This window comes from Notolabrus celidotus, chromosome 15, assembly GCF_009762535.1.
Source record: "Notolabrus celidotus isolate fNotCel1 chromosome 15, fNotCel1.pri, whole genome shotgun sequence".
Lineage (NCBI taxonomy): Eukaryota > Metazoa > Chordata > Actinopteri > Labriformes > Labridae > Notolabrus > Notolabrus celidotus.
The window spans coordinates 20,499,159-20,521,031 of record NC_048286.1 but is presented as its reverse complement, the minus strand read 5'-3'; the positions used below and the strand labels follow the sequence as shown (position 1 = coordinate 20,521,031).

Sequence of the window (21,873 nt, the reverse complement as noted above, 5' to 3'; positions counted from 1 at the left end):
ACTGACTGTGCACCAAAGCACTAAACCATTCTTTCTCTCTTAAGATAAAGCCTGTGTAACTTAAACGTTTATTTAGATTGGTATAAAATCTGTAGTTTGTATCTCACCCTCACTTATCAAACTGATTTCTATGAGGCGCCATTTGTAAAGTTGTGCACACATTTAGCTCCAAAACGTCATAAAAATGTGTTGAATTTTTAAAAGTCACTTTTTTTAATCACATTTAGAGGAACATTTGTGATCTTTTTCACATTTAATTTTATTTTTTGTGAAAAATATATTAAGTTAAATTATTGTTAAATCCAAATGCTAAATATAAATATAAATGTTAAATATAAATATAAATGTTAAATGTTGCTCCGCAATTCTAAATATTTAGCTGATATGCAGCAGTGTGAATTTGCATATCAGCTCAAATATTTAGGATCGCAGAGCAACATTTAACATTTATATTTAACATTTATATTTATATTTAATTAACATTTATATTTATATTTAACATTTATTTTTAATATTTATATGTATATATATATAATATTTAGATTTAACATTTAGATTTATCATTGAACATTTAGATTTTGATTTAGCATTTAGATTTAACAAAATTTTAACTTAATATATTTTTCACAACAAAATGAAATGTGAAGAAGATCACAAATATTCCTTTAAATGTGATAAAAAAAAGTGACTTTTAAAAATTCACTCTACATTTTTATGACGTTTTGGAGCTAAATGTGGGGAATTGTTGCTGTTATTTTCAGGGTGCACAACTTTACTACAGATACATGAAATCTATGGGGCACCGTTTGTAGTCTGTCCTCACCAAACCTCCTGAACTCACCTCTCACATTGAAAATCTCCCACTACTGCATCTGTCTCACACATACACACACACAAAAACATACACACACACACACACACACACACACACACACACACACACACACACACACACACACACACTCTGTCTGCCTCTCCTCACTGTACTCATGAGTCTGTTTGTCTCTCTGTATGACAGGGCACTCAGATGATCTTCAACGCTGCTAAGGAGCTGGGCCAGCTATCCAAGCTGAAGGTGAAAAAAAAGAGAAGACAAAAAAAAGAAATGCATGACACACAAACGTGGCTGTGTTAAAGACTGACACCTTTGTTCGGTTTGATTTGTTTCACAGGAGCACATGGGGCGAGAGGAGGCCAAAGCTCTGACTCCTAAACAGTGTGCAGTCATAGAGCTGGCACTGGACACTATTAAGGTATGGTATGACTTCCATTAATAACAGTTCAGTCAGACCACTCACATTTACTTAAGATAAAGTTTATTGCAGCATACAGTATTGTGTTTGGCGTATGGGCTCCGAACCTCATTACTCCTCGTAGATTATTTGAATGCAGACATTGAGGAGTAATGAGAAAGGACTAACCCCCCTGGAGCCTGCAGGTGGATGCCGGGGAGGAGGTGGGTCAGAAGTTTGCACACAGCACTAGGCAGGACAGCAGGAGCACTGGCAAAGCAGAGGCAGAGACAGGGAGACTTACAGCTTAAATAGACCGCCAAATGAGGATGTTGAGATCAGCTGCTGGGGAGGATGATGACGTGTCAGTGTGAATCAGCGCAGCTAGAGTTGTCTGCCTGAACTTGCTTGCAGGCGGCGCTCCATATCAGCTGCCTGGGAAACGTGTGCTGTTGATTCTCCCTTTAAACAATATTTCACTTCTGTCTGTGCTGTCCTAAATCAAAGTTTCACAAACCAGCTTGTCAGGGGAAAACAGAAGCAACATGAAAGCTTTTGTTTTTATGAATGAAAAATGATTGATTCACAAAGAAGTGAAGGGTGTGTTATTAGAGAAAAGATGGGACAAATGCTCCTGAACAGAGGGCCTGTGGGGGTTCCTCAAACCAACTAATAAATAGGACTGAAAAGACTCCTACTTAGAAATACAAGCTAACTACCTAACCCAACTTACCAAATCAAACAACAAGTGTAACAGCATCCCTAGACCCTGTGTGATAATCCACATGTAAGAGTATGCTCTAAAATAAACAAGAGCCTGGCCCAGTCAACTAGTGGCTCAAAAAAACAAATGAATGTCACCATTTTATTCTAAAAGCCACACATCTGGCTTACTACCATTAATCTGTCTGGGGCACAGAGGCAAGCTGGTCTCTGTCAAATCTACACCCCAAATGACTCCTGACTCCTCTCCGATTGCTGTGGTCATCTGGGTCATGAACCAATCAGGCCCTTTGGCTGACAGCGGAGGTGACCCAGAACATCTGCTCACGCAGACACACAAACCACACGTACACAAAACACTCCCAAACATGGTTAATGACACACACAGGGAGTTGTCAGTGACTGCAGCCACATGAGAAGCAATGACGGACATCAGATTTGTTAGGTACAGGGATTGAGCCTTTAGATTTCAGTGTTTTTTTTTTACAGTCTTTTCACCTCAGTCATGATGGAGATGTGTTTAATACAGCCATATACACTACCAGTCAAAAGTTTGGACACACCTTCTAATACAATGGTTTCTTTTATTTATTTTACTTATTTTCAACATTGTATTTTAATACTGAAGATATCCAAACTATGAAATAATCTGGTTTTGCCATAATATGGATTACAACAGTAGTCAAATAGGGCTATCCATTGTGTACTAACCCTACCTCTGAACAACACACCTGATGGTCTCAAACACATTAAGAAGGCAAGTTATTCTACAAATGAACTTTTGACAAGGCTCGTGATAATTAGAAACCATTCCAGGAGACCACTTCATGAAGCAGACTGAGAGAATACCAAGAGTGTGCAAAGCTGTCATGAAGGAAAAAGGGGGCTACTTTACAGAATCTAAAATATGAAACATATTCTGCTTTGTTTAACACTTTTTTAAAAATGTAATAATTCCATATATCTTTGGTGGTCTCAGATGTCTTTGGTATTAATCTACAGTGTTTCAAATAATTAAAATAAATACAAACCCTTGAATGAGAAGGTGTTTCCAAACTTTTGACTGGTAGTGTAGGTCAATCTTAAAAACAGGCGATGTAAAACAACAACCATAAGCTAAAATTCTGCATGTTTGAGTTAAAATCAATATGTAAAAGGATTGTCTTTTACACTATAATGTAGTCATTCCTGATAACTAATGTCTTACTCAGAATTTGTAGCTTCAAATAAAGTCATTGATGTACATGTTCAGCCCAGTCAATTTGGCACCTACAGGATATTTATCTGATTTAAAGAATTATGCAATTATGTACATTTTAACACTCTGAGCCATCTCTGTTCTACTCTGTCTGTGAGTCTGCCTTTCTGTAAGTTTGACCTCCACACACCTACAATAAGCGTGTCATGTCTCGTCTGTTTCACAGCAATACTTCCACGCTGGAGGTGTGGGCCTGAAGAAAACCTTCTTGGAAAAGAGTCCAGACCTGAAGTCTCTGCACTACGCCTTGTCCCTGTACACCCAGGCCACAGACAAGCTAATCAGGAAGTTTGTCCTCTCACAGAGCGCTCAGGGTACGACTTCAGACCGCATCAACACACATATACTGTCACACACGCGTACGCACGCACACTGTGTTGCAGCAGGATCAAACAATTCTCCACAAAAAAGGCTTTTGGTTCAACTCAAAGAGCTCTCCTGCTTATTCTTACTGTGACTAAAGCTTATGGAGTTAAATGGGATTATAGGATTAAATAGAATAACTTGCTTACAGTGGAGGAAGAAAATGTTTAATTCATTGCTTTAGTGAGTTACAGTAGCAATCCCGGCAAAAGTCAAATTTCTATTTGCATTGCAGTTTTTAGATGAACGCTGTGTAAAATTAAAAAGAGCTCTTTCATGAAGTTCAAAGTGCCTCCTCTGTTGTTATGTTAACTTTCCTTCCCCTCTTCTGTCTCCTCTTAGTCCACGGAGGGAAAGGGCTCAGGTACACAGCCAATGAAGACACGCCACCAGAGAAAGGTAATACCTGCTTGTCCCCCTGAGCAACACACAGCGACTCAGACATCTGTGTGATCAAACTGTCATGAGCCAAAGATAACCCCAGACAGTGAGCGGTGTCAGCGCTCTGCTCAGCCTCTACCCTCTCTCTACTTCTTCTTCTCCTCCTTTCGTCACATGAACTCTTGTTTTAATTAGATGTATAGGAGAAAGCATGACTTGTGCATTAGACTACTTATGGTAATAACTTAGAGTGCACATAGAGAGATGATTGACGTCCAGCATAGAGATCACAAGAGTACAAATGGTGAAAACAGCAGTGATCTGTCATGCACAGATTCTATTCCACAAATAAAAAGTATTATTTTAGAAACTTATGTTACAGTTTGTATTCTGCCCATTTCCTATATTTCTTTTTACAGTAATATCAGTAGAGTGTTAAGAACAAATCACAAACTATTGCTGCATTACAGTTTGCCATTTTTCAGCATGAGAGCTGGCACAGAAGCTGCTTTACCCAGCCAAGTCCTGCTCGTTTGTTCATCACAGAGAGTGTGTGTGTGTGTGTGTGTGTGTGTGTGTGTGTGTGTGTGTGTGTGTGTGTGTGTGTGTGTGTGTGTGTGTGTGTGTGTGTGTGTGTGTGTGTGCGTGCGTGCGTGCGTGCGTGCGTGCGTGCGTGCGTGCGTGCGTGCGTGCGTGCGTGCGTGCGTGCGTGCGTGCGTGCGTGCGTGCGTGTGTAGGGTGTTCCTATTTTTAAATTTAGTCTCCTGATGCATCACGGTTCTCCAAGTCTTGTATCTCAGTTGTGCTACTTTGTGTTAATGGTCATCAAAAGACAAATCTACACAAACACACACGCACAATCAGTTCCTCTTTGTGTGTCTTTCCAGCGTCAGGAGTGGATGCAGTTGGCGAGGTGGTCATGGGCGTGGACATTTTACCTCAGCCTAACGGAGAACACAAGATCAATGTGAAAGGTAAAAAAAAAAGCAGAGCAGAATGAAATCTCTATGTTGGTTTTTCTCTTGTTTTAACTCCCCCTGCTCCTTCCCTCTAGTCGTCTCTGCTAATGATCTGAAGTGGAAGGCTCAGGGCTTCAGGCCCTTCGTTGAGGTCTACATCATCGGCCCTCACCTCAGTGACAAAAAGAGGAAGTTTGCCACTAAGTCCAAGAACAACAGCTGGTCCCCTAAGTTCAGTGAGAGCTTCCAGTAGTGAGTATCTGCTATTTTTGTAGGATCTAATCGTATCAGGGATGCATTTTACCTGGGTGCAAGCCATGTGTGCAGTTAACTCTTAGCTGTCACTTCTGGAGGCTCAATAAGCATATGTGAAATATATCAACAAATCAGCTTCATTAACATCAGGAAGACTCTAAATGAAACACAAGTTACGTGTGCTTTAAGAAAGCATGATCACTCAGTGGAGAAACCCACCCCACCAGACTCCAGCTGCTATAACTACTACTATCTGTCTCTCTTCATCTCCTTCTATCCCTCTTTACAACCCCAACTCAGTCGAGGTAGATGGCTGTCTAACATGAGTCTGGTTCTGCTCAAAGTTTCTGCCTGTTAAAAGGAAGTTTGCCCTTGCCGCTGTAACTTGCTAAATGCTGCCCATGGTGGATTAAGATTAAGACTGAGTCCTGTCAGTAAGATGGGACTGGATCTTATCCTGTCTTGATGTTGGGTCTTTGTTAACAATATAACATGGAGTACGGTCTAGACCTTGCTCTGTTTGGAAAGAGTCTTGGGATATCATTTGTTGTGATATGGTGCTATACACAATCCAAGATACTATAAAGGACAGATTGGCAGCGAGAGCCAGCACATCACTGGGGTTATCAAGTGGGCACATCCCTTCACTGATGTTTTGTAAAGTCAGGGAAACAACACCTCAGAGAGCCTTAACAGTTATCTCTGGTGTCCCAGAGTAACTCCCCTCCATGCCAGTTCCCACTGTCTGTCATATCCACTAGCAGAACACCTAAATATAACAACACCACCCATACTGTATTGTCAAGTTCAACAGACCCAGGCCCCAATGACATGTGATGTGTATGGTTTCTGAAAATATTTAGTACAACCCGTTTCTACAGGCCTTTAATAGACCTTTTTACCAGTTAGTATTCCACATAAAACTGTGAGTAATGCAGATATCAAGTTGCAATATATGACAAATATGTACCTGTTTATTTTGATGTTTTGACTGAATGAAATCAGGAGATATGCTTTTTGTCCCAGCTGTTATAAAGACACAAACAGAAAACAGAGAAACACAAATCAACATGTGTGCAGAATAGCTTTGGCTATCAGACCTAAAATCACTTCTCCAGACAACTTTGTACCAGATGATTTAGAAAAGAGAGTTCCACAATAGTTTGATGGACTTAAAGCTCCTTTTATGTCATTTCCAGTTTTAGATTTTCACTCTTTAAAACCTCTGTTGTAGCTTAGCAAAATTGACTATTCAGAAAACTCCTTTCACCATCCCACCCTAATGTCTGCAAAAACCCTCAGTTAAGCAGCCTCTGTTTCACACAGCGCATTTGAGGTACTCTGTCTTTAAGATCCCCATCCCTAAATGCTTATGACTAGGGCTGGGCGATAATACGATAAAGATAATTATCATGATATACAATTTTTCTTAATATAAATATAACGAATGTTCAATAAAATTCGATATAGATAAACCTGTAATTACACTCCCCAACCATAGGGAAAGGGAGGCGCTAGTGAGCCTTAAACACTAGTTGCCACCCAAAATTAAACAGAAGAAGAAGAAAAGATTGAACAGCCAATCATGTCGCAGGGTGAGAGGTGGGCGGGGCTTAAACACTTATAGAGCGGAATGTAAACACAGCTGAAAGGACCAAAAAATGTCCCTTTTAAATTTAAATTAAATAATGATATGATATTTATCAGGGTTATTATCGATGTCGACTGATTTGAAATATTTTTTCATGATAACATAAATTCTAATATCGCCCAGCTCTACTTATGACTAACTGATATGAAGCTTGTCCCTTGTTAAATAACAGTTTATAACATTGTAATAATTTCTGTGGGTCTTTAAAATATGTTACAGCACACTGCCCCCTTCTTAAGTATTGAGACCCACTGAATAGGACTCCGAGGTTTAAACACATAGATGTGATTCTTGTGTTCCAGCTCGTTGGGCACTGAGGTGGGTCCAGAGAGCTACGAGCTGCAGGTGTGTGTGAAGGACTACTGCTTTGCCCGGGAGGACCGCACCGTGGGCATGGCTTTGCTGCAAGTGAAGGACATTGCCAGTAAAGGCAGCGTCACCTGCTGGATGCCGCTGGGCAGACGTGTCCACATGGACGAGACGGGTCTGACAGTGCTGCGCATCCTCTCCCAGCGCAACAACGACGACGTTGCCAAAGAGTTCGTCAAACTCAAGTCAGACCAGCGCTCAGCGGAGGAGGGCCGCAGCTGAGACGGCGGGGCACAAGTGTGCACAAAAACCCCATAGACATAGTATTATGCACACATAGAGAACACACACACCTACATAGAAGTGCAATACACAAGCACACACATGAAACGCTCTATTGTACATATATATCTGCATACATTATGCAACATTAACATTGCAATGTTATCAATGCAAACACAGAGGACCATGTTTATAAAATCTCACCTTTCATCTTCAATATCACACACTCACTTTAGGATTAGCTTCACTTCAGCAGCACTTCTCAATCCCTCACTCTACCTTCCCTTGAACACATCACACCTTTTATACACTGTACATTTAGAAACGATAGAATTCAACACAGAAAAGAAAAATGAAAACCATGTGAATAGATTGAGAACGACCACTTTGCACTTTTGCTTCTCTGTGTCTTCAGGAGAGCAGCCCTCGCCTAGCTCTGCTCTGTCTGTCCGTTCGTTTGTCCGCTTGCCTGCCCGATTTGTGAGTCGTTCTTCCAGTCCGTCATCCTTTTCTTCTCCTCTCCCCTGTTGTTTGCTCTGCGTAGTCTTCCTGAGGTTTGATGTGTTGTGTAAGCTGGAGTTCAGGCACAGACCCGAGATTAGCTTCCTGCCCCGAAAATCCAAATAGAGAAAAATCAACAGGAAGCAACACTGACCATAGCTCAGCGTCTAGGGGCAACATCACCGCTAGTGTGTCCTGTAATGTACAAACGTCCTGCATGTTGACCCCAGGATCACTGTGACTTACTTTACTGCCCCCTCACCACAAAAAGATGGGTGCCTCTGATGTTTTACCTGTGTGAGCATGGTGCATATATAACAAGATTTTATAGTCACGACCTGACAAACTTTTATCATCATGGAGAAACACACCGGCAGGAGAAAGCTGAGCCTGTTATCTACTGATAAAGGCTAAATTAAAGGCCATTGTGTGCTTTGCTCTTTTTTTATTTCTACTTTGTTTTGCTTTTACTGCTTCACATCACAAAAAAATGGAGCAATACCCAAGAGTCTAAAACATCCACACCCCTAGAGTGCACACAACTCCGAAAAAGGGCTACGGGATCAGTGGACTGGGATTTCATGTCACGCACTCATACACGCTCTCCTTGCTTCTGTTTGCAAAATGACCACAAGATGTCCACAACGCCCCCTACCCTACCCCCCATCAATGCACACCCTCCTTCAGAAGATCTCTCACAAACGACACTGTGGAGGAACTTTGAGAAAATCCACACAAAACCAGAAAGACACTTGATGCTGATGGACGTATCCAAACACAACTCTTAAAGGCAATAGTTTGTATGTTCACAGAACCCTGTGGTTTATATGAAGGACACACTTCTCTGTGAACACTGCTGTGTCTTTTGTTATTGTGTGTGTGCATGTGTGTGGAGGTGCGCGCGTGTGTGTGTGTGTGTGTATGAGTGTTTGTGTGGGCTGAAAGTCACACCTGCACAATGGGCTTGGAGATTGTGAGCAATATATTGTACCTACATACCTAAAACGTACAGTGCTGTCAATGTAACTACAGCAGCACCAACTGCAATATCCACATGGAGGAATGGGAAACTTATGATTCTTATATTGTGTGAGTAAAGGATATTTATTTATGGACTCATAAAATCCCCATTCCTGTATAAAGTTTGTAAGCTGTGTCTCACATGTTTTGGATAAGAGTGAAATCCTATTTGCCTTTTATTAGGACCAAATTTGCACGAACCAGATCTTGAGTACGTTTTATTTTTGAAGAAAAAAAAGCCATCAGAGTCACCGCCAAGCTTTTATGTTGTTCATGTTTCATGTTTTAGTCTTGTCATGTGCGTAAAATGAAACCGTTTTCTCAGTCACAGTCGCAGTCTTGTAGTTTGTTGGTGGCACTTGATATCAGTGACAGTGGGTAAAAGCTGCAGTAGGTTTTTCCTGTCACTGAGTGGAGCTGCACCAGACGTCCCTGCTGGCCTGTCACATGCTGTCTTCACTGAATACTGACGAATCCTGCCAAAAACAGAGCTTTAAATGTTACTCATCAGCTGTCTTTCATCAAAGGAAGAGTCAGATCAAAAAGGTATCACTTTATGTCACGACTCAACTTTCATTTTCAGTTGAACTAGCCCTTTAAAGGGTGCTTTTTCACTCAACAGTGAGTGCAGATGCATTGTGTATGTTGTCTTGAGTAATCCCAGGTCTCAAGAATAAGCTTTACATGTCAGGTTGTAGCCGAGAAAGTGAAATCAAGTTTGGGCTCATTGGTTGCCTGCTTCACATTTGAATGCACACGTAAACAACCACACACACACACACACGCTCACATCTACACAGATTTTTGCTCAAGCACAAAAGGGCACATGTAAGAAGACACACATGCATGCATGCACGGCGACACGACTCTGTGGAGACCAATGACGCCCACCCCTGTGAATAGAATCAACTTACAATTGCATGATGGGAAAACTTAATCGTGCCAGCACGTGTCTCTTCGATGTTCTTCTGCTTTTTTATTTTATTTTCCCTTCTTTTTAATTTCCAATGCAATGTGATGATGAATCATCAATGTTTTTTTAAGGCTTGTGAATACGTCATATGTAACCAATATGAATGTAGTGTGAACACTGAACTCGCATGAGAGAATTATTTTCTACAGAGGATGTTTCTAATTTGTTTCTTATCATTATTGATCGTTCTTTAATGAGGATGACGAGAAACTGGAATGCAGCCTGATTGTGATCTGCTTCCTATTAAAAGGACATTTGTGTCACAATCTAAACGTCTGCTTTATTATTCCTCCTGTGGTTTAAAAAAAAAAAAAAAAAGTCCAAATGGAACAACTTTGAATCCTTGCTCTGATAAAAAAAAAAGTCTAAACCAGACAAGTGTTTCACCAGATGCTCTTCCCCTCTCACGTGGAAACAACAGGGTTTTTTCATTGTCTCAAATCTTCAGCTGGAACAACTAGCTTCCACTTCGGTGAGCACTCACTCTGCTCTGCTGTGACCTTTGACCCCTGTGTGGAGGGGGAGGGGAGGATCACACACCACCACTTTGCACAAGTTGAACCAGATGTTTCAGCTCCTTGTCCACACCCTGAAGTGGAAACAAAAGGCTGATTCAGTAAAATGAGAAGTCAGCAGGAACTTTCCTTTAAACCGTGGCATAAACATTCAAACATTAACTATCAATAATCATCTTTTAGCTTTTAGTTCTTTTTGAATGTTTTTACATGCTGAAGACTGAAGTAACTAAACCAAGTGAGCTTTCTGTGAAACACTGTGCACCATACAGGCTGCAGTGACATATTTTTCTCCCTGTGATAATTTAATAGCTAATTACTTCTTAACATCAAAACTGGAATCTTTGGAAAGTGAAATGAAGGTAAAATCCAAAAAGTATTTGACAGCACCAATCTTTCGGTCTCCAATTTTAGAGTCCAAACCCAAAATAGATACTTTTTAAAAGTTATTTTTCTTTGTTTGTTCTGTCTTCATTAGATAGGACAGCTGAAGAAAGACAGAAAATGTTGAATCTAGAGCAAGGGTGGACATGCAGCGGTATGAGGGGCTCACCCTTAGACCACTTGACTCAAACACCTAGGACCTATTCACATTTGTAATTATTACTTTCTTTATACTTTTTAAATAAAATCTAAATTTATTTCTGGATTTTTGTGACAAAGTACTTTTGTATTACATCAGAACATGAAAACATCTATGTTAAAAATGAGCTATTTAAGAGCAGCAGTCTCCTAACCTTCATTCATAAAAGCATAGGATAGAAAATAGAAAATCCTGAACGTGATAAATCACTGCTAAGCTGTTATTCCAAATACATTAATCTTGCTTGTCTAATCATTTCCAATAAATCACTGCATTTCTTTTTAATCCACACAAGATGTGTTGTCGTGCTGGATTCAGGTCCTCCCAGTGCCGTCTGATTTTTCTCCACCATTAAACCGATGTCTGCTCTCCGTCACACAAACATGTCTGAACTGCAGATTACCTGCTGCAGGTGTGTCCGTGCTGCCACCATGTGGCAAAGAGACAGTTGCTTCACCCTCCGCAGAAATAAAGACAACACACCAGTTCTTATTTTACAGTAAAAAAATGAAACCAAAAACAAGACTTTATTAAAGAAGCATAAAAAATAAAACTCTTGATACATTTCTTATAACCGTCAAGTCAGCTCAAATCATATGATTATACAATTTCCCCGGCTCACGGTTAAAAGGTCCATAAACTTTCAAATAAAATATATTTCAATTTTAAAATTTCTTCAATAATTTTCTCATTTTGTTATAAATTGCCTATATGTAGTACACAGGAAATAAGGAAAATAAAAAAATGGAAAACAAAAATAAATTTGAAGTAATAAAAAGGGTCACATTATTGTCTGGGATATTTAGGTAAGCAAATAAATTGTAAAAAATAAAATGTGTAAAAAGTTTTTTTTTTTATCTTAAAAATTATTAGCTAATGCCAGGTGGCTTGAAGACATGCAGATGGTTAACTTACAAATAATGATACATGTTCTTTAGAAACTACACTTATCTTCAATTAGGTCATTTTGCTTTGAAAACAAGATCCCAATGATTGTATTCAGGGTATTTACACACTCAGGTCAGGCCTGAAACCTAGTTTACTGACATTTTACATTTTGGTTCTGCATACAAAAAGAATTAAAGCAAAAAATAGGAGAGCGGAGGCTGAGAGGTGTCTGTCACCCCTTACTGGCGTGGCTCTCTTTGCATCCCCCCCTCAAATCACAAAAAAAGGTCAGAGGTCACTGGCTAGCATGCCTCAGGAAACCCTGTTTTCAAACATTTAGGAAGGAAACGGGGGAGGGGGGAAAGGTTTGGCTAAAAAATAATAACAATAAAAATTCAGCAGTCAATCTGAAAAATTGTACCTTTTTAACAATTAAACTACTGTACAATAAACCCTAACATTCTCTCATTGGCCAGAAACTTCCGAGTGCAACACGGGAGTCTATATTAGACCCTATCTGGCATTTACAACACATTTTATCCCTTGAACACTTGGACAGCTTGAAGGAGGGCTTTTTTTTTTAAGATTGGCCTCAGCAGACTCACACAGTCACCTCTGATCTGTTCATTCAGACAAATTTGCAGCCCTGTGTCTGTTCCCGAGTGTGCACGAGTACGAGACAAAATGCAACATATACCAGCCCGATGAGGGGATGGGCCGCTGTGTTTGGACCAGAATGAGAACGAGGGTTGTCAGATCTGCAGAATGAGAATCCAAAAAGGCCCCCTCCCCACTGCTTTGTTCTTTAACTGTGTTTCAGCAGGGAGTTGCACCAAAGCACCATGTGACAGTCTTCATAAAGACTACCGATTCAGCTCCTGGGCAGTTTTTTTTTTCCTACACATTTGGACACATGAACTAGTGCACTGCTGTGCTCAACCAGGACAGCGACTTATTAGATTCCTCTGTGGAGCTGCTGTCACGTAAGAAGCAAACGAACAGTCAGACAGCAAATAAACATTAAACTGGCTGGAGCACCAAAGCACAGCAGCAACTGCCCATTTCAACTATTTACTCAAGTAGAGTTACCCTTTTTTCCTTGATATTAAAACCCTACAACCCATCCTGACACACTGCAAGACAACAGACAGGATCAGAGAGTGATGACTGTAGGGACACTGAAAGAAAAAAAAATACTAAAAACAAAGAGCAAAAACATTCTGCAGCTGCTGGGATTTGAACACAAAAAGTGTTTGGAAGCCCTGGATGACCTAGCTACTAGCTGCCATAAAGGATAAGTTGATTCTAACCTACATGTGTGAGCCTGAAAAATGTGGTCATGTGTCTGTGCAGTCAGAGGAAGCCCTTTGAGAATTACGAGTGTCTTAATTCTGTCGTCATGGCTTGTCTCACTCTATGAGCTGATTTCCATGCATGTTTAAAAGGGCTGCTAACAGCAACCGTGTACCACCGCGCCGACACTGCCTGAATCATACGTACAGTCTAAACACTACTGGCGGCAGTTACTGCAAACTCACGCTGAATTTAAAAACACAAACACAAAAACAGGATGGAGCCGCCTCACTTGGAGTAACCGAGTTATGCTAGGAAACAGAACAAATCTCAAACAACTAACCATATAGGAAACTACATTAAGCCAGGAGGACAGCTGTGCGTGTGTCTTCTGAGAGAGTGCCTAACAGCTTTGCTGTGAAAATGGGGTGGAAGACCAAAACAAAAACAGTAAGAGCTGTTTCTTTTTTTTCTTTCATTTTTAGAGGGGCTGGGAGTTACAGTGCATGAAAAATAAAAGGTTCAAATCGAGCCCCTTGTTGTTACGTGGAGCGACCATCTCCTAAAAAAACCTCACTAGACATAAACCTTCATGAGTGACATCAGAAAAAGCCCCATCACATCCTCGAATTCAACACATGCCTGTCTGCCACACAGTCTGCAGTCAGAGTGAAACGTAAAGAGTAGGAAACACTAATCGAGCCGATCTGAGAGTAACAGACGGAGGATGTGAGAGGAGAACATCCCGGCGTTGGATGGACCAGAGCATCCACTTCCTGTAAGACTGAGTGAGTGAAGTGAAGGAGAGGAAACCAGATCTTAATGATGCTGATGTAACACAGCATGAGTGGGCATTATTCACTCACAAACACACACACACATACACACACAAACAGAGAGACAGATGTAAAGGGATTGTCAGGCAGCCCAAACATACAGAGAACTGACCTTAGACAGCAACACTCCTCACATTCCTCACTTATTAAAGGAGTATTAATGTGAATCAATGCAGCATCCACATTCCAAATGTGGGGCAGACTCATCTACATATTATTGAATTTGATCAGGAAATAATACACGCCTATTAATAGCATTCATTTGGCATTGCTGATGGCTAATTGTCTTGTGTGACAAAGACAAATGGGAGTTGATCTTAAAGGAGGTCCCCTGGGTGCATTGTTCTGCTAGGTGCCCTACTACGTGCCCGACCTTTAATAAAAAAGTTCCAAGCGTACAGAAAAATAGCCGCCCCCCCTGCCACGCCATGTCACAAACAACAGCATGAGTGAGAGAGCAGGAGCAGGAGGAGGAGGAGGGGGGGGTGGGGGGTGGGGGGATTTGTCAGAACAGTTTGTGTCCTATCGAGAACGTTAAAATAAGGGAGTAGAAAAGTGCAGGCCTCATTGACAGCTTCATCGAAAAATATCTGTTAAGTACAAAAGTGTCAAAAGGAAAGGCTGTGAGAGAGAAAGCAGGCAAAGATCTGAAGAAGCTAGAATGAAGAGATGTAGAGACGGACCTGTCAGCAGTGCGGGCTGCTGCAGGTCAAAATGAAGGCCTGAAGAGAGATAAGACACTAGTTTCCTTCCAAAAGTTCACCACCAACACCGTCTGAGCCCCAACTGTCTGCAGACGCTTTCAATTACCTCTGGAAATAAGTCTTTGTACTTATTTATTATTATTGTTATTATTAACTTTGACAGTTATCAGAAATAAATCAACATCCTTATAGTATCATCATCTCTATTAATGCATTTATTATGGTCCATCATGTGTGTGTGATAGTTATTAGTGTGAATCCTTCCATCGTCTCCGCCTGGTGGCAGCTGATGCCCCCTCCAGTTTTCTTCCAGCCCCCCCTCTTCCTATTAACCCACACCCCCCCCCTTTCTGCCGGGGCATTAGGAGAAGATGCGGATGCACTGTGTGGTGGGAGTGTGGCAGACTGGGCACTCTGGCTCAGCTGACTGGCAGATTTGCCCAGCGCACTCCATGCAGAACAGGTTGTGGCCACAGGGCACCAGGGCCGCTGTAACCTCGCTCTCAAAACACACGAAGCAGTCCCTGTTGATTCCCGGGCTAACGCCCACCAGACCTGCCACCCCGGGGCCTCCAGAGCCGCTTTTGAGCCGACTAAGCATCCCTGAGCTCAGGCCCACGCCGCTGCTGCCTCCCTCAGAGTCAGTGGGTGAGCCACCAGGCAGAGAGGAAGCCGAGCAGGAGGAATAACCGGTGGAAGAGCCACCTGAGCTGGAGCTGGATGCTCCGGAGAAGGAGCCGCCGCCAGCACTGCTGGACTGGAGCCAGGAGAGAGTGCTGAGGGGGTCGCTCTGGGCACGGCGAGCTAAGGGGTGATCCATGGGGCCCACACCTGCGTCCTGAGGCAGAGTTGGAGACAATCGTGGAGTGATGGCACCACCACTGAGGCCACTGCTGTTGCGGCGTAGAGGCTGCTGCTGCTGCTGCTGCTGCTGAGCTGAGCCCGACCCCTTACCACCCGCTCCACCATTGACGAAAGGTGCCCAGATGTTGGCGGCGGCGAACTCAAAACCAAGTTCATCTGAGGAAGGGAGCCCCGGTGTGGAGTCGCCCCCAAAAGTGAATCCTCCTCCAGCACTGCTGGAGCCTGTGCTAAAGGGACTGGTGGGGCTGCCTCCCTCGTTGGCCTTGCGGGTGTTGCTGTAGCTGTCTGAGCTCATCCCACCATTGTGCGTGTGGTAGCCCACTGACGAGGACATCTTCCTGTTAGAGGAGTGGTGCATGGACATAGAGAGAGCAGGAGGAGGAGAGGGGGGAGGAGGAGGTGGGCCAGAGTGATGGCCAGTGGCTCTTGACCACAGAGATGCTCCCAAGCCTCCGCTCAGGGCGCTAAGGCCTTCAAGACTGACGTCAGTGCCGTTGGTGTGGAAGTCGTTGTCTCCCTGCAGGTCCACAAAGGTTCCAGTTCTCAGGGTGATGTGGGTCTCGATCTCCTCCCTCGCTCTGTCAACGTTCTCTGGCATGCCAGTCACCTCGAACACAGGGTCCTTCTCTCGACTCGGGGTCACGATGTAGGTGTGGGTCTGCTGCTGGATGCGCTTGATAGTTGCTCCCTTTGGGCCAACTACTAAACCCACCACTCTGTAGGGCACCCGCACCTGGATCAGCAAGAGAAGGGTTTTCATAGATGGAGTTAATTAGATTTCAAATTTAAGTGTTAAGTATATTATATAACATCTTGCTCCTTTGTTCAGGGGTGAAAACAAAACAATAAAAACACATTGTTTGGAGAATTTCTCTACCTGTATGGTGGTCTGTCCAGGTAAGTGTGGCGGTCCAGGTAGAGAGCCGCCACCGCTGCCGCCTCCTCCTCCACCTGCTCCTGCTGCTCCTCCTCCTCCTCCAGGTGCTCCAGCTTTGCAGCGGGACGCCCTGATCATAGAGAAATGCTCTGCTGCAGACACAATTTCCCGTTTGGCCATCTCCACGTCCTCCCTGCGCCCTGTCACGATGAACACTGGCTCCTCACCTCTGACCGGAGTCTTTATGTACGTGTTAGTCTTTGCACGCAGGGCCTTGATCTTACAACCTGGATAAGATTAAACACAAAAATCAATCCTGTGGCTAAGCAAACCATGAAAACACACAGCTACAAATGTTAACACTCTTCTGTTATGACTGAGCGAGTATGTTATAACTTTTTTTCAGTTTGTCTAAAGAGTACAGCTCCAAAATATACTTTGTAGAAAGATAAGTATTATACAAAACAATCCAAACTTCATGAGTGATTTTTTTTTCAACTTAGTGGTTTTGTTCTTTCTAAGGTTTAGCTTTCAAATGTTTTCTCTTGGTTTGACCAAAACCCAAGGACAGTCTATTGTCATTGATGGTTCAAGAGACAGAAATATATCTTTAATTAGACATTAGAATGAGAATCCGGGCTTCTTTGGGGCAGTAGCTCAGTCCATAGGGACTTGGCTTGGGAACCGAAGGGTTGCCGGTTTGAGTCCTAGTATGGATCAAGTTTGGCACTGGTGGCTGGAGAGGTGCTGGTTCACTTGCCTGGGCACTGCTGAGGTGCCCTTGAGCAAGGCACATAACCCCCGCCTGATCGGGGTGCGCTGGTTGATGGCAGTATCCTCACTCTGACATCTATCCCTAAGCATGTTCACTGCATGTGTGTGCATTGCATGTATATACCAAAAAAACTGTATGTGTAGCATGTCCAAAAATAGCACGAGTGAAATTTTTTTAATTTCCTTTAATGAAGTACTTTTCTTCTTCTTCTTTTTAATTACTCAAACTGACAAAGATTCTCGAGATTAAAAATGAATCACTATTACTTAATCTTCAAAAACAAAGAAAAGATCACCCTGCATTCTGTTTTCATGTCTTTCTTCATGGTATATTCACATATTAGCTCATCATTTTAACTTCATTATTGCACACCAACAGAAGCCAGCGCAGGAGCAGTGGATACAGGAAGAGCCTGTCAGCCCAAACATTGAGTCAATATCTGCTGCACTGTCTGCTTGTGTCAACTCATGCTGCTCCAGCATCATCTGTGTACTGTTCCTTTAAATATGGACGCTTCGCTCTCAGCGACCAATGGGACGCGCAGAGTGTGATGTCATCTTGGGGAGCAGAAAGCATGGCTTTTTCAAACAAAGAGAACAATGCCGTAACGCTACCGCGGCGGAGACGGACAAACCGAAACCAGAACATGAGCAGATGCGAGGTGTTAATATGTTGATGAAAATAATGGAGGTAAAATAAATATGTGGAAGGTTAGCGGCTGCTGCAGCAGCGGCATCGGCAGACAGGGTTGGGTGCAGGGCGTAACACCGCCCAGTCCCGTGTTTGTGAGCCTGCTGCCCCGTTTCAGCCTCAAATCTGCTCTGAAGACACACCGCACACACACAGAGGTTACCACAGCCAGCGGAGGGTTCAAATCAGACATTTAGAATCTGTGTTTTAATAAAAGCGACATATTTTGGTGTATTTCCTTTGTTTGGTGCATGCTGCCAGACATGTCCAGACTCCCGACAATCTGCCGCTTTGTCTGACCCTCTCCCACCCCTCCCCCTCTCCCTCCTACTCATCAACCTCACTCTCTCACTTACTCTGCCAGGGCATTGTCTCAATACTCCTAGAAGAGCATGTAAATAAAGAAAAAGATAGAATCTTTTAAATAAGTACCCGCATTATGTTTCCATCACATACTCAAAACAACACATTCAGCTCTACCACAGTAAAAGGGCTCAGGCTGTAAAAGTTGAGAGACCCTCCTCTCGCCAGGCAGCCACCCAAACAAAGAACCAGCAGGCTGCATGCTGCCTGTACACACTGTCCACAAAGATGCAAACAAAAACATGGTCTTTCTCTAACAGCACCATAAACAGTCAGGCTCTTACCTTGTCTTCCCACTATTTCTGCCACATGTTCAGAGCTGGGCACAGGCACACATTCAGTCATGTTGACACTTCTTTTCCTGCTGCAGAGGACGCTGCTTTGTTCCCCGTGCAGCATTGAGTGAGAGCCGGCCATGTGGTACCCGCCCGAGCCGTAGTACTCCGGGGATGGAGAACAAGACGATGGCGAGTCCCGGGACCCACTAGGATGCTCCAGCATCTGTAGATCCACGTAGCCCCCTCCGCCCACGCCGTTGCAGCCATCAGAGCCCGGACCCTGGGTCCCATCCAGAGGATCTACAAGTCCGCCGCCTCCTCCGCTACCACTGCCGCCCCCACAGTCCACCTTCTCCAGACCCATGAGTGACAGCTGGTCCAGGGCGAAGCGTAGCGCCTCTTGGTGCTCTTCCCGGGTATCCTGGTCCGTCTCTCGGGGCAGACCGACCCCGTTATGCTGGCTGATCACCACGTCGTGGTCCATGATCTCGGGGTGGAATAAAGGGCTCGGCATAGTCTCTCCGTTGATCTCACATCAGATCACGGATGCCTGTGTTTGTTGGGAGTGAGCTCACCCCTCTTCTGGAAGAAAAAATGAAAAATGAAAAATAAAGTATTTGTTTACCTTTTTCACAAACAAAGAAGATACCACTTAAAAATAGCAGAGTCCCCGCACCCCTCTCCCACAAACAGCAGCATGCAGTCCCAGTGTTGATTTGGGCGCCTTGCTTTGTCTGTTGTTGCTTCTTGTCTGACAACTGAATCCATCCAGGAGGCTGCTTGTTTTGTCAGGAGAATCTACTTCAATGTTACCTCCGAGCACAAAGGGTTTCTCCCCGTGATTACATGAACACCCACCACTGCACTCACTACGGATACTTCTAAATGAACACATGAATTCAAATTAAAAGCTACAGCACATACATAAAGGCTGTTGTTAGCTTCAGCAGTGAGCTAACAGGCTAGTCCCACACAGTCGGCTCTCAGTCACGTTGCCGACCCCTTTGTTTGGGAGCAGAGCAGCTAGCTGGTTAGCTCCTCTGACAGTCCAACTTATTCTCTCACACAGTCACATTCATATATGTAAACATGAGGGGGGGAAACCACAAGAACTTACTTGATCCTGACTTTGTCGACGAGCTCCCGTCTCTTCTTCTTGTCGCCCACTTCTTCTTCTTCTTCTTGTGGAGGGAGAGATGAGAAGCAGCCAGCAGGAGGAGGAGATCTGTGCTTGTGCAGCGCTATGGAGCTGCTAGGCGAGGTGAGCTAGCTAGCACGCTAAAAGGGGGGCGTAGGAGAAAAACCTTAAAACCTGAAAAGATGGCTCTGTTTGGGGTTTTTCCTCTTTGTGGGTGAAGTCAAAGCATATACCCTCTTCTGAGTGTCACTGCTTCTTCATCCTGCGTTTCACTCTGGGGGAAACCGCTGCTGAAATGAGAGGTTAGAGGATACCTTTTAGTTTTTAAAAAAAAGCTGTGATTCTTCTCGGCTCTGTGCTGCTGCCTGACCCCGGTCGGTCCGCCGCCTTTGTCTCGCCAGGCGCACGCCGCTCCGTCTCCCGCACACGGCACTGACGTCACCCGCGACACAACAAAGGGTTCAAAGGCCACATGCAGCATCAACGCGAAGCCACTGCTGCTGTCACTGCTATTGTGTCTATCAGTCTGTCTACAGGATGATATTTTATTTCCCCTCTCATATATGCCTTTTTTTGTTTTTGCATTCTGGCTGTTAAAATCGTATTTACTTATTTATTTAAAAACAGGAGCTCATGGTTGGGTGTGTTCATCATGGCTACCAATGAGGTGTTTTTGGTGGTCCAGCAACATCACTGAAAGATACTCCTCAAAAACATAAAAATATTGATCACATTTTTTGGTAGTCTTAAATTGGTAATACCCACCATTTTGAATTAGCATATTCCTTTTAACTGAACTCTGTGCACCTCACTATTTTATATTATTATTTAGTCTGTTTGTTTTAATGATGAATGTTTTTTTATTTTTTAATTACCTGTAATGTGAACTTGGCTGACTTAAAAGGCGCCTACAAATAAAATGTATTATTGTTATTATTATTATTATTATTATTATTATTAATAATAATAATAATAATAATAATAATAATAATAAAGTATTTCTTATTTGTTTATAATAATTAATGATTATTTTACTGGTTTTAATGAACATCATCCTTTTGTATTAGTCAACTTCTGGTCTTGAATATTTTTTATTTTTTGAAAATGCTTTATTTAGAGTTTTTCATTTTACAAACAAGAACATTACCTACCCACCCTAAACCTAGAGACACATCGTCCTTTTGTATTGGCCAACTGCTGGTCTTGATTTTTTTTTTTTCTTTTTTTGCATTCTTGCTGTTGAAATCGTATTTACTTATTTATTTAAAAAGAGGAGCTCATGGTTGGGTGTGTTCATCATGGCTACCCACAAAGTGTTTTTGGTGGTCCAACAACAGCACTGAAAGATGCTCACCAACAGTGGTTGTATTAAAAAAAAACATAAACATATCTATCCCATTTTTTAATAGTCTTAAATTGGTAATAAAGTATGTCTTTTTGTTTTAAATAATTAATAATTATTTCATTGGTTTTAATACACACCGCCCTTTTGTATTGGCCAACTGCTGGTCTTGATTTTTATTTTATTTATTTATTTTTTTGCATTCTTGCTGTTAAAATCGTATTTACTTTTTGTATTGGCCTTTGTAACAGCTTGTCTTGAATAGATATATATTTTTAAAATGCTTTATTTATAGTTTTTTATTTTACAAACAAGAACATTTATTCCCTACATCCACCCATATTACCCACCCACCCTAAACCTCGAAACAAGATGGACAAGAAGGAAAAAAATAAATAAATAACAACACAAAACTAAAACAGTAATAATAATAAAAGTAAATGCAGTAACAATAATAGATAGTAAAAGACAATCTGTAGACCAACAAGCAAATCAAACCAAATAAACGTTGTAAACAAAAAATAAATGAATACATAAAATAACAAATTCTCCTTTACATTCATAGACATGACAATGAAACAGGAAGAATTACATTACCATAAACAAAAAGAGTTTCATGATGGACTCAGGTTTTTTACATATTCGATGAAATGTGACCAAATGGCATTATATTTTTCAGGACAGTTGGCTCGATTGTACCTTAGTTTTTCTAGCTGCAGCATGGAGAGCATTTCCCCAATCCATCTATTGAATGAAGGAGGTTTATCAGATTTCCACCGTAGAAGAATGAGTCTTGAATATTTTTTAAAGGAAATGTGAA

At 42.3% G+C, this 21,873-nt stretch overlaps 2 protein-coding genes across 3 annotated transcripts in view; one reads left to right on the top strand and one right to left on the bottom strand.

Moving 5' to 3' along the window:
• The window catches only part of LOC117826971 (protein unc-13 homolog A-like), a 41,011-nt gene extending 30,832 nt beyond the window's left edge, over positions 1 to 10,179 (top strand). The window contains 7 exon segments of the mRNA XM_034703411.1: positions 1,019 to 1,075; positions 1,173 to 1,253; positions 3,380 to 3,527; positions 3,919 to 3,975; positions 4,845 to 4,931; positions 5,012 to 5,168; positions 7,125 to 10,179. Coding sequence (XP_034559302.1) covers positions 1,019 to 1,075; positions 1,173 to 1,253; positions 3,380 to 3,527; positions 3,919 to 3,975; positions 4,845 to 4,931; positions 5,012 to 5,168; positions 7,125 to 7,413 — 876 coding nt within the window. The 3' untranslated portion in view covers positions 7,414 to 10,179.
• Positions 10,180 to 11,494: 1,315 nt separating this feature from the next.
• LOC117826456 (RNA-binding protein MEX3B) lies at positions 11,495 to 20,180 on the bottom strand. 2 transcript variants are annotated; one of them, XM_034702518.1, is made up of 5 exons: positions 19,945 to 20,179; positions 19,691 to 19,851; positions 18,580 to 19,155; positions 16,468 to 16,754; positions 11,495 to 16,323 (listed from the first exon to the last, which is right to left on the bottom strand). In XM_034702518.1, the coding sequence occupies exons 3-5, from the start codon at positions 19,085 to 19,087 to the stop codon at positions 15,088 to 15,090; spliced, it is 2,031 nt and encodes a 676-aa protein (XP_034558409.1). In that variant the 5' UTR covers positions 19,088 to 19,155; positions 19,691 to 19,851; positions 19,945 to 20,179; the 3' UTR covers positions 11,495 to 15,087. The 2 variants fall into 2 exon arrangements, with proteins under 2 accessions (XP_034558409.1, XP_034558410.1); XM_034702519.1 differs by having other exon boundaries at positions 18,580 to 19,152; positions 19,691 to 20,180.
• Positions 20,181 to 21,873: the final 1,693 nt, after the last annotated feature.

Bases quoted from the DNA above. Each gene is read 5' to 3' on its own strand.
- LOC117826456 (XM_034702519.1), bottom strand. From the start codon at position 19,087: ATGCCGAGCCCTTTATTCCACCCCGAGATCATGGACCACGACGTGGTG. The intron at 16,755-18,579 runs GTAAGAGCCTGA...AATCTTATCCAG, and splicing joins AGAAATAGTGGGAAGACAAG to GTTGTAAGATCAAGGCCCTG. The intron at 16,324-16,467 runs GTAGAGAAATTC...TTGCTGATCCAG, and splicing joins CTGGACAGACCACCATACAG to GTGCGGGTGCCCTACAGAGT.